General features: G+C 41.3%; 1 protein-coding gene across 2 annotated transcripts in view; it reads left to right on the top strand.

Moving 5' to 3' along the window:
- LOC136867255 (uncharacterized) overlaps nucleotides 1-13,239 on the top strand; it is a 377,978-nt gene that overhangs the window by 316,813 nt on the left and 47,926 nt on the right. For both annotated transcript variants that reach the window (XM_067144399.2, XM_068225005.1), the window contains exons 7-8: nucleotides 8,228-8,458; nucleotides 11,239-11,385. In XM_067144399.2, coding sequence (XP_067000500.2) covers nucleotides 8,228-8,458; nucleotides 11,239-11,385 — 378 coding nt within the window. The remainder of the gene's footprint in view (nucleotides 1-8,227; nucleotides 8,459-11,238; nucleotides 11,386-13,239) is intronic.

Below are 13,239 nucleotides of genomic sequence, written 5' to 3'. Positions count from 1 at the left end.
TCCCATTCTCCTCACTAAGGAAAATGCCAGGGATGTTCCTTTTATAGGCCATGACTGGTCCTCCCTCACTCTTCTCTACACCTTAAATCACCGCAACACATCACCTGGCTTGAGAGACGACGTCACCCTGTAGGAGAGCCGCCCTATTCCATCAGTGTATTGAATGAAAGCTTTAAAAAATGCGGTGAGCCGACACCTGCAGCATGCGGTATTGTTCAAGAGATGAACATATGACTGGTAGTCCGGTGTTTTCTTACTCTGTCTCTTTTATTAATGTATTTTCATCTTTTGTCGTAGGCTAAGACTGTAGTTTCGGAACCGTACTTGGGCCTGTGAGTGTTGCAAAAACATTATTAAAGTTTTCATATCGAAATTATTTATAGACAATAAGTGCGGTGGCAATGAAGAAGAAAGACTGTAGCGTCTTGCAACCAGAGTCTGTCCCCAGTATGACATCATCGGGTGATGCAGTAGTGCCATCTTCAGTAAAAGTAGTCTACTAAAATCGCCGCGCCGCGTGGCTAACCATTTGTGTAGCTCTGGAATCTGGCATGAAAACTCCTCGTGTGAGGTGTCATTTGATTCATCTCGGGGGATTCTACAAGTATACGACAAAAAGAACAGAGTTCATTTTGAGAACATTGAGGTGGGAAGAAGTGTGAAAAATGTATTTCGTAAAATGTCATGACGTACGAATGATAAGTGGCTAAAAATATTAGCGAAAACGCATTCGAGAAAATATAGTGACTTGTCAGAATTCCAAAAAGTCAAAAATCGTGAGGCTTGTTGGAAGCGTCTCAAAGTTACGGCGGCCGAACTTCGTGAGGAGAGTTCTACGTTGCTGGTGCCCCAGCCGAACACACCTACTTACCTAGTAGTAGAAAATATTTGGTACTCGTGATCTTGAAGTTGCCTAAATTTCTTTAGAACCAGAAATAAAATTTCAACAACAACATTCCAGATATACAGAAAGTCCCAGGAGGAATGGTAAATAATCAGGGATATGACAGGAACGACTAGCCCGAAAACAAATGTACATTAAATGTGTTCTGTTTCAGAAACCATTCGGAAAAGGGCGTATGTCCGTATGAAATTATTTTCTTCAAATGATGGTTCCTGTCATATCCATTCCTCCTGGGACACTCTGTATACTGACTATACTAGACTTAACTAAAGTTGGCGTCTGACAGGTACGGTTGGAGGGAGGAGCACTGCACGTGCCATTTCACGATGTTGCCACATTCCAGCATTCCTTTCTACATGCTCTTACCCCTCGCTTCCGGCTCACTTGTTTCCTCCTTCAATCTGACCACTGTGATCTCTTGTAGACTACCTGGCCAGGCGGTGTCGTCCCATTTGCGATCACTCTTAAACAAACAATCAGGTCTTATCAGTGACAGTGACAGGTTTGGCAACTCCCAGCAAGACGAGCCTCCCAGAAGTTCTATCTCCATGACAACCGCAGTCGCCCCACCCTCGTTTCCATGGCAACCACACAGCCACTCCCTTTATCCCGCCTCGGCAGCAAGTAAACGGACCTCCCTCTACGAAATGTCACAAGCCATCTCTTATTATTAGCAGTATAGGTGCTTTATTTCGCCAATAGAATACCAATCTCGTGGTTGGTATTATACGTCAAAATCATTAGCCGTGACTTCGTCATAGCCCTGTCTGAATTGTCTACTATTTAACGTTTTATTAAGAATTTCCGTTCCCGATATTAATCTCAGTTCCTTTTTATTTCGTAAATTATTATTACTGCTACCATAAAAACTGGGATTTATACAGTCTACTTGAGTTATTTTCAAAAAAATTAAAAATGGAATCGTAAAAGGTCATATTATATAAACGAAAGAGGCATTTCACTATTATTAAAAAGAAATTCCTCAAAACAGAGAAGATTGGATAAATTCATTTACATGCGAAATAGTTCATATTAATCAGCAGGCGAGTAAATAAGAAATAGTCTTCTAAATAAATATGTTTTATATATTATTATACATTAATTATGAATACTTAATTGCAAAAACAAGACACATACATTTTGAGAACCTGGCAACTGCGCACAGAGCAGCTCTGTCGCTCTCTCTGCGCAACGAACCGGCAGCCTACGTGCCAGCTACTTTAGTTCTAAAATGTTTTTGGAAAGTTTGGTTATTCCACTACACCAATCCAAAAATAAATACAGATATTGGTCAGTAAGAAACTGAAAGATTTAAAATTGTCCTCCTTCAAGTAAACATCAAATTCACTACTGAAACCGGACAGAATCTTCAACGTTCCAAAAAGTATATTCTATATACGATTTTCTTTTAGAAGGTAGTTTCTCATGCGAATAATTAGACAATACAATGATGTAATAAATACGATAAAGCTAGACCAGTGATAAACCATAATTGACAGTTTCCTATCAACTCTAAAAATCTTTCCGCTCATACTTAAGCCCTGCGCAGTTCATATGATTCAGTTGACCTCCCACTGGGAGATGTCATGTCTATTTGCGATCCTCCCATGCCGTCAGACTCAGTGTAGCGTATCTCTACGGTACCTGCCACCACAAACAAACAATAGAATTAAGCTCAGCCCCTCCTTGCAAGTCCTTTCTCAGTCTCAATGCCAATGTTAGTTGTAGTTTTGATCTAGAACTCTTCTCGTCTGGTACAATAGAAGACTTCCATCAGCACGGTAAGATATTAGTCAAATTGTTGGTGTTGATCTGATCGCATGTCTTGCTTCAGTGGTCATAGGTTTCAGTCATGGAAGAAGAAGAATGCTGAAAGTTTAACAAATCACTTGTTGAGAATAGAAAAATTTGAGAATATGACGGATAGACATGTCAGGCACGAAAACTTAACAAAATATATCGGTTTAAGTACATACAACGAAAGAGTTTTAATTGTTTGAAGAATTAGTTGATGGTCGCTCAGGTTCAAAGGCTTTTGATATCAACAATCATCTACATTTATAATCCTGGTGTACACGAGCGATAAGGTGTCAAGTCTATATTGCCTGACACCATGGTTAGCCGGTTCGAGTCCCGTTGGTGGAAAAAATTTCACCATCAGAATGTTGGCCAGCATGGTAGGAGAAGTGGTTGTATACAATTACGTGCCAAGGGCCTGGCTTCAATTCCAAACCTATCCAAAGTGTCCATATGGAGCGAGGGCATATGACGCTGCCATTGGTGATTCGTCTGTCGGGTGGAGGTGTTAAGCCTTGAGCAGACCCCTTGGTGTTAATAGACAGGAGTAGGCTACGTGCCGACACCGCGTTTCACTGTCTCCCTACCTCATTATCATCACCCCACATCCAAGCAAGCAATTAACCCATGGGCGTGAGATAGAAAAAACCTGCACAAGGTGAGCCGAACATGTCCTCCGACACTCCCGACACTTCAAGTCATACGATAAATAAATAATGTTTCATAGCTGATGGGGGAGCTGTTAAAGTTCCAGCCAGCCTCCGGGCTGACTACTCAACATATTTATGAAGACAGGTGAATTCAATAAGGAAGTGTCATGAACGCTGTGTGTGAATGAAGTGTGTAACGAGCTAATACCAACGGAGATTTTTTTTTAAGAAATGGCGATTAGCCAAAGTGAGACGAAAAGAAAATTGAAAATGAAAGAAGAATTCCTGGCAAAAACGAAATAGCTATATTTTACTTCGGGTTCCGTTATTACGTGTTTTAAGTTGTAAGCTTCTGGTGAGGGAGAAAATTGGAAGTATGAAATTGCAATATTGTTGTTAATTATGAAGTTCTTTATATTTTTGTTTAAATTCATTTGTTATTCTTTCGTTTTGGTTGTTGCTGTCCCTGTTATCCTCGTCGACGTTGTTATTGTCTTATTTCTGTTGTTTGCCTTGTTGCTGTTGCCTTATTTAGCGGTGTGGCCAGTATCCAGTAATCGGGAGATAGTGGGTTCGAGCCCCACTGTCGGCAGCCCTGAAGATGGTTTTCCGTGGTTTCCCATTTTCACACCAGGAAAATGCCGGGGCTGTACCTTAATTAAGGCCACGGCCGCTTCCTTCCACTTCCTAGGCCTTTCCTATTCCATCGTCGCCATAAGACCTATCTGTGTCGGTGCAACGTAAAGCAAATAGCAAAAAAAAAAAAAATAGCCTTATTTAGCGACCATTTTTTACTGACTATTTATAACAAAACTTGTACGTTAACCTGTGATATTGTGGTTAGGGTTACCAAATTTCTGAGAAGATAAATAACAACACGTATTGACACTGAACTCCTGGTACTATAATGAATCAGCTGTTCAGCAATCCTCAACTATTATTTAGTTAATTTCCCTATTCCCATACTGGAATATAACACCAAATACACATCCTTATAGCAGTCGGACTCTTTGGCTGATTGGTCAGCGTTGAGGCCTTCGGTTCAGAGGGTACCGGGTTCGATTCCCGGCCGGGTCGGGGATTTTAATCGCGTCAGATTAATTCTTCTGGCTCGGAGACTGGATGTTTGTGTTTGTCCCAACACTTTCCTCTTTTGTTGAAATCGAGATTGTGACGATTTCCTTGTGCTAGAGTGAGAAGAGTGGTATTGTTACATATGGCTCGTAGAACGTTATCGTACTAATTGCCATTGGTCACCATAACTTCCATAACGTCGTGACCAGGATCAGTTGAAATGTCGAAAATTGTGCTAAATTTACAAAAATGTCAAACTACGTTCGGTGTAAATGGATCAGATTATCATACTTGCGTTCAGGGAGGTAAAAGAAAATCTGAGAAATCAAGTAAGCCCAAGAAGACTGCGGTGCCAGACATTACCGGCAGTGCAAGAAAGTGGACACATTCGCGCAGCGGGACATACAGCCGAGCACTTCCACCGCGCCTACGGGACCGGTGATATGGAAGTTCGCTGTAGATATGGATGCAGTCAACTGCTCGCAGACCATCACTGACCACCAGTACTATCTGCATCGCGGCAGCTTGTAGGTGCGGCACGAGAAACAGATACTACACTGAGCTATAAACATTAGTCGTGATCAACAGTGCGAGTTCTCTGAAAGAGATGTGCATTCATTGCTAAACTGTTCAATATACAGTACTTGCAGTATATGTGTAACTAAAGAGCAATTGCACTACCAATTTTAAATTTCACATCAGCACCTTGGTTCACAAGAATCACCGCGGACGGAAACGATGTCTATCGCCAGGCCTTGAGACTTGAGACTGGTGCATGCGCAGCACCGCTTGCCCTGGATGCACGCGACTTCTAGTCAGACAACCATAGTAGCTCCTGGAGGAAGACCAGCCCAAATGGAAGAGGCGCGTCGGGCAGCCCTGTTTGACAGGTGTTTGGTGCTTGTTCTGGATTGAGACTTTTCTTAACAAGTTACTTTACGCTGCAGCGACACAGGTAGGTCTTATGGCGACGATGGGATTGTAAGGGCTAAGAGTTGGAAGGAAGTGGCCGTGGACTTAAATTAAGATACAGACCCGGCTTTTGCTTGGTGTGAAAATGGGCAATCATGGAAAACCATCTTCAGGGCTATCGGCACAGGGGTTCGAATCCAGTATCTTCCGAATGCAAGCTCACAGCTGCAACCTGACTCACATGCATTATGATCTTTTCCAGGTTATGAAATCAAACTTCGTGTTTCTCATAGAGTTCTGTCCCACTGATAAATTATTTTGCGTGTGGAAGGGTCTACATTCCACTCCCTTTTTTGCACGCCGCTCAACACTTGTAACCATTTTAAATTGTCCTTATCATAGCATGCATTACGCCTAATACCACTGCCCATGTAGCTAGTCAGTCAAGGCATGCATTAGAACAGGTGTTCGATAAGTGTATAATTAGTTATGGACCATGGCCGCTTCGTTCTCCCGATTTAAGTGTCCGTGATTTGTATTCATGATGAACTTTAAAAAACGTGTACCAAAAACAATCCACGTAGTCATGAAACCCTGAAAAATGAAATGAGACAACATACGTGAAATTTCAGGGACGAAGATACAACGAATGTTTCGGAATGTTTTACGCTGATGCAACGTTTGTATTGAGAATGATGGAAATCATTTTCGACAGCTTCTTTGATGAAAGGTAAGATTTACATTCGTTTTCAGCTTTATTTATTAGGAGCTCTTAACTAATAATGAATCTGAACGCCCGTCCGCGCTGCCACGGCTTACCCGTGAATTTAAAAATGGATTTCAGGGAATCTATTCACCTGATATCCCCTACATAGTGAGTAACTTTTCGCTGCCTTTCCCTGTGATATGCTGTGTACAGTAATTACAAGTATGGCATTTAATGCACAACAGTTAACAGTGCGATACCTTCGTCAATAAAACTCAACGGTGGTACGTTCAATGTTACATTGTTTATTAACATGAGTGTTTATCTGCTGAACTCAGGACTATTACAGTATAATAATGAATTATTTCGTGTGGCTATTTCTAGCCGGGTGCAGCCCTTTTAAGGCAGACCTTCCGATGTGTAGGTAACTGCGTGTTATTGTGGTGAAGGATAGTGTTAGGTGTGGAGTGTGAGTTGCATATATGCTGGGGACAGCACAAGCACCCAGTCCCCGAGCCAAGGGAATTAAGCATTTAAGTTTAAAATCTCCGACCCGGACGGGAATCGAACCCGGGACCCTCTGGACCAAAGGCCAGCACGCTAACCATTTAGCCCTGGAGCCGGACACTACTACAGTGAAAACTTCTAAGTTGGACACCTACGGTTCCTTAAAAATGTGTACAGTGTCGTAGGATGTCCAATCTACAGGGTGAGTGTACAGTATTTCAAAAGTACATTGACAGTGCAGAAAAGGAAAAACTCCTTTTTTGCTTTACGTCGCACCGACACAGATATGTCTTATGGCGACGACGGGATAAGAAAGGCCTAGGAATGGGAAGGAATCGGCCGTGGCCTTAATTAAGGTACAGCCCCGGTATTTGCCTGGTGTGAACATGGGAAACCACGGAAAACCATCTTCAGGGCTGCCGACAGTGGGGCTCGAACCCACTATTTCCCGATTACTGGATACTGGCCGCACTTAAACGACTGCAGCTATCGAGCTCGGTAGGAAAAACTCTGAGCTAGTGTGTACTGTATATACATAACAAACACAGCGGTTCTTTGAATTCATACTAAGTACAGTAGCCTACACTGAATTTCATGCCTACTAAACGTTTTAAGAAAGCGCTGCTTGACCGGGCGAGTTGGCTGTGCACGTAGAGGAGTGCGGCTGTGAGCTTGCATCCGGGAGATCGTGGGTTCGAATCCCACTGTCGGCAGCCCTGAAGATGGTTTTCCGTGGTTTCCCATTTTCACACCAGGTAAATGCTGAGGCTGTACCTTAATTAAGGCCACGGCTGCTTCCTTCCAACTCCTAGGCCCTTCCTATCCCATCGTCGCCATAAGACCTATCTGTGTCGGTGCGACGTAAAGCCCGTAGCAACAAAAAAAAAGCGCTGCAGTATTGTCTTATGTTTTATTTTGCATATTGTACTGTTCAGTACTCACCCTTTACTGCTTAGTGAGAAAAATCAGTCACATGACTGTTCTATTTTTCACGTGCTCATTCTGATTCCATTTTCCTATGTTACCCAAATAGTTTCAATAATTTCTGGTTGGTTATATACTAACGCATAACGTTCCAACTCAATAGTACACTGCACAGCTTTTTGATGAGTACGTGGGAACAGAAATAGTTCTTCTTCTGAAGAAATCACTTTTTGTAACAATTCATCTTTAGATACGCCCATCTAAGCACCATGGATCCAGCAAATTACGTCGAGGACGGTCACACTCCGTGTAAAATCGATTGCATTGTTACAATCCTCAGCCAAATTACAGGAAGACTCTCTGACTTGAGATCATTGTTTTTAAATGCTGCTGGACAGATAGCATTCCCAATGAAAATGTTAAACTTGCTTGCACTAAACCATTACAAAACACAAAACAAAATAGTCTAAACTGGTGTGTAATAGCTGTCCAATGTCCAGAGTTGAAGGGTGTCCAATGCACAGAGGATTTTTAACATGTAAATATATAGAGAATTAAACGGTGCGTTAAATATATGTCAATCAAAAGGGTTGTCCAAGATATAGGGGTTTCACTTTACCAGAACGTCTGATTTTTAAGATCGAGAATTCAAACTTCAGACTTAAATGACTGCTCGTGCCTTTACCTAGTGTATTAAAAGAACATATGGGAGTCGAAAACTAATCATTTACTTGAGTATTTGTTTGTCTACAGGATTCTCTGTACTCGGGACTGTTACGAGAACACCTGGAGCTCCAACGATCGCACCACGCGCTGGAACTGCGGCTCAAGAGGAGTGAGGCTAGAGCTCGCCAGCTACAGGAACTGCGAAGAACAGCGAGTGAACAACTACAACAGCTCCAGGCTGAAGCTCTGGAGCTCAGGGAACTCAACGAACTGCTCGAGTTTCGCATTCTGGAACTGGAAGAAGGACACGACCCAGAGGTAAGTTAAATAGGTACCGAGGAAATGTTTCAGTGGACTTAAAAATAAAATCATCTTGCTTTTATCCTCCGTCTATTACAGATACACACCGAGCTCGATAGCTGCAGTCGCTTAAGTGCGGCCAGTATCCAGTAATCGGGAGATAGTGGGTTCGAACCCCACTGTCGGCAGCCCTGAAGATGGTTTTCTGTGGTTTCCCATTTTCACAAATGCTGGGGCTGTACCTTAATAAGGCCACGGACGATTCCTTCCCATTCCTAGGCCTTTCCTATTCCATCGTCGCCATAAGACATATCTATGTCGGTGCGACGTAAAGCAAAATAGTAAAAAAAAAAAAAAATTACAGATACACAGTAAGAAATGGTTGTGGCTTCAACGTTGTCAATCTTTTGGCAGTAACATAGTTGATAGCATTACTAAGCTTATGTGTCAGAAGTTTTTATTTTTTTTATTTGCTAGTGGCTTTACGTCGCACCGACACAGATAGATCTTATGGCGACGATGGGATAGGAAAGGCCTAGGAGTAGGAAGAAAGCGACCGTGGTCTTAATTAAGGTACAGCCCCAGCATTTGCCTGGTGTGAAAATGGGAAACCACGGAAAAACATCTTCAGGGCTGCCGTCAGTGGGATTCGAACCCACTATCTCCCGGATGCAAGCTCACAGCCACACTCCTCTAACCGTACTGGACGAAAACCACCCTGATATTCATAAATTCACTATCAAGTTGTTCATGAATTCTGGAATATAAAATCTTAGAAAAAACATTATAAGTGTTATCCAGCAAAGAATTTCCTCGATAATCACTAGGATCTGATCTGTCGCCATTCCATATGTCAATGACATGTTTTTGTAAATTCTGAATAGTCTGTACATTTGCAAAGTTCCGCTACTGGTTGATTCTCTTCCGCCGCTTTAAAATTTTAAAGTGAATCAATAGCTTCACGCACTTCATCGTAAACTGGTGGTATGATCTTTTCCAGAGGTTTCTTATTTCTGGTATACAGATCAGATTAAAATACTCTTAAGGTTCATCACTATTAAGTACTGTTTTGAAGTATTCATCCAAAATTATTGCATTTTCATAATCATTATGGGCCACCTTTCCGTTCGTTCCTTCCATCAGAAGAGTGGGGAGTACAATTTGTTTGGTATTATTTAAATGTCCTATTCTCTTGTTTTATGGCGATTAAAAGCTTCATGAGTAGACTTTAATGTTTCCTTCTTATGGCTCCTTTTAACCCTCCTGATTTCATAGGCCGTTAATTGTCTAGCAATGATTAATTCTTCCCTAGAACTTTCAGTATTTTGTTGTTGCTCATTCAACCGCAGCGTAGTATTGACATATCACACTCTTCATTCCATCATGCATGTTCTTTTTCGTTTTTTTAATGGGAGCAACTTCTTCCGCTAAGGCTTTTAATTTGTTAACAGACATCCCAAAATTGTCAATGAATAGCGTTACGGATTTCTCAAAGTATATTGGATTATTTATGCCTTTCCTGGCAAGATATAGCGTTTACAGTGCACTATGTCTTCTGGTATGGGCTATAATAAGTTTGTTACTTTCATTGATCTCTCTCATTCTCATCCTTGGCTTTAACAACGTGAAAGCGACCGAGGTATTAGGGATGCTAGTAATATCATTCCTTATGCAGCCAGTCCCTATTGTGAATGGTATGAAAATATCGCTCATAGGGTCAGTTGGTGCATGCATTTCAGTGGGCTTGGCAGACTGATATGCAGTAGCAACTTCTGGCTCGGTGAGGAAAGCAACGGGAAACTGCCTCACTCCTTATTTCCCTAGTACACCTCTTCAAAGACGCCTAGGCTCTGTATAACAGCTGTTGGCGGAACTGTGGAGGATCAAACCAGCCTTTGGGCTGAAAACCATACATACATACATACATACATACATACATACATACATACATACATACATACATACATACTTACATTATTAATGACTGAACTAGGATCATGCATTCTTTTTCTAATGAATTTTTGCGGTTTATTTTTCCTTTAAGGAGTTAATTTGATTTTAATCTTTGCTATGTAATGATTTTAATCAACATTGACACCACGAAGAACATTTCCATTATAAATTTATTTATGAAATTTACGATCCATGGCTACATGATCCGAGACTCACATAACTTAACATTTAATGTATTTCATTAATTTATTTATTTAATTTAATTAAGTTGTTTCTTTTGCAGGTGTAATGCAGTTACGATATGTTTTTCTCTTTCACGAGTTTATAAATTTATTTACTCAAAGTTAGTTTCGGCAGACTGAAGTGCCTATCAGTTATAAAGTTCGTTTGCCGATCTCGAATTACAGGGTAGACAAATACTCGCCTCCTTCAGTTTTTCTTCCCTAAAATAAATATGGTAAGCAACAACATCGCTCCAACTTCCATGGGTTCCATCATTGTACTGAGAGAAAATAAACAAAGTCATTAGCTAAGGACTCTACTAGCCTCTCTATTTTCGCAGTGAGAGATGGTAGGGTCGCCGAGAGACCCGGGTTCCCAGTCACATAGAGATTCAATTCCTGGAGCCCTTTTTTGAAAGGGATTTAGTTAAGCTTTGTGGTATTCTGAATAACATCGAATACTGGGTTTGTCATAAAATTTTCAGTGATTTCCTACTTACTGTTATAGCACTCTTGTTAAAGTGAAATTTAAGCACACTTTACCCTTTTTTTAAATGTAGTATTTAATCGTTCAGCATAACACTTTATCCTTATGTACTGTAAAACATTATTGTCTCCTTTCAGTCTATGGCTCGCAGTCCCGGACCAGACACTCGAGATGTGTGCACAGACACAGAAAATGACGACGTCAGTGATTCCGGTGTTGTATCACTGCCGACCAGCGAAGAAGTGGGAAGTGACACAGACCTCGGTGTGCATGACTTGAAAATAGTAAGTAGTAATAAGATATGCATTTGATTTGAAGGTATGTGTATTAAGATATAATTGTCAACTGAAGTCATGACTGCTGTGATCTCAAACAGCCTTCAGCACCAAACGTATTAAAGTCAACGAGCTTAAGTTTCACTATTAGGTCTACGAATTTTTCTGCGTGTCAGAGACTGTTATCCGTATACCGACCGAGGGAATGATAAACGGGACTTGTATGAGCGCCACAGTGGGGAATTAGTGAAAACACTGGCCGCAGTTGGCCCTTCGCATTCCTAGAACTACTTTTCAAAATACTTCCTAAAAATTAGTCATACAGTACCAGAATTCGTCTGGTGCGCTGGAACAGGATACATTTCTGTCAACACTAATCATAAATGTTACACAGACTTTCTGTGTAAGGACTTCGGAATGAAATTGATAAACATCTAGATTCACGTCACAGTTCTTTAATAGGATTTAATATTGCAAGCTGCATTCATCTGTCAGTCTCATCTTCAACGCGCATGAAGTAGGCCGTTCCCAAGTAGTAATAGAGCAGTGTTTAGCAATTAAAGTAACAGACAACGCATGCGATAGCTTGGGCCGATAACCTCGATGTTTGGCGCTTTAAGATATAATAATATAATAATAATAATAATAATAATAATAATAATAATAATAATAATCGTCGTCATCATCATCATCATGCAACTTAGTGTACATTTTTGATAAGTAAAAGTTATCATAGATTAGCACATTGCGGCATGTGAGCACTTGACTTCCGTATTTTTTCGGTGTTCAGTTCTTATGGTTGGGTCACGGTACATAGAATTGTTTATTTCAACATCCACGATATTTCAGTTGCTTGTAACGACCACACTGTCCATGGTGAATGTTCTTTAGAGCAGTTTTCATCCTTTGTTACTTATTTAACAGACAAGGTTCCGGCAACACTGGAAAGGTAGCAGCTGTGGCCTTAATTACGGTACAACCCCGGCATTTACCTGATGTAAACATAGCAATTCATAAAAAACCACCTAGGTGGGATTTGAACCTATCATCTCCTAAACACAAGCTAGCAGTTATACGATCGTACTACCTAGCTAACTCGCTTGGCCAGTTACCACATGGCTGGTGCTATATCCTTTGCTTTGTCAATATTCTTTTCATTATTGAATAAAAAGGAGCAAAGCTAAGCCTTGTACAAACCTGAACGTTGACAGCTTAGTCAGTGTCCCAGTTAAGCCAGGGTATCGCTAATCAGGCACTTTAAGCCAGTGTTTATCTTGCGGCAGGGCGGCCAATTCCTTCCCGCTCCTGTTGCCAGCAGCACGGCAGCAACCCAATGAAGTAGTTCCCACGCCCAAAAGGGCTTTACTTCGGAGATTTCACGGGATATGGTGTCCACCAGGGCTGTGCTGCGCGCTATTAAGGAATATTAAGATCAATTATTACTATTATATTTATACAGGGGTGTGATCTTAGGGTGACGTCACTGGCCTCTCAGATGATCGTAGCTCGAATCCGCTCCAGGGCATGTGTTGTGCTTGAAATGAAAAGTCACATTCCGTGGTTCGAATCTCACGAAAAGTTGGATTGTTCCATTGGTATGACCATGATATCAATAGTACTTTTGTTTATGCAGAAATATCACACCAGATTCGGGTAACCAAATCTCGCATGGGTCTATGTACTTTGCACCCCCATTGCAAAGCTCTTAAACAAGTCCTGGAACGACGTTCGGTCATATATCAACCTGGGTAGCATACAACAGTTGGTTAGATACTAGTCATCCGTGCTCAAGCTTGCAGGTGCAATCGATTGTCATGGAAGAATGTTTAAATAAAGAGATCTGTGGCAGTAGATGTACGGGTA

The sequence above is a fragment of the Anabrus simplex genome, chromosome 1, assembly GCF_040414725.1.
Source record: "Anabrus simplex isolate iqAnaSimp1 chromosome 1, ASM4041472v1, whole genome shotgun sequence".
NCBI lineage: Eukaryota > Metazoa > Arthropoda > Insecta > Orthoptera > Tettigoniidae > Anabrus > Anabrus simplex.
This window is presented reverse-complemented; position numbering and strand designations above follow the sequence as displayed.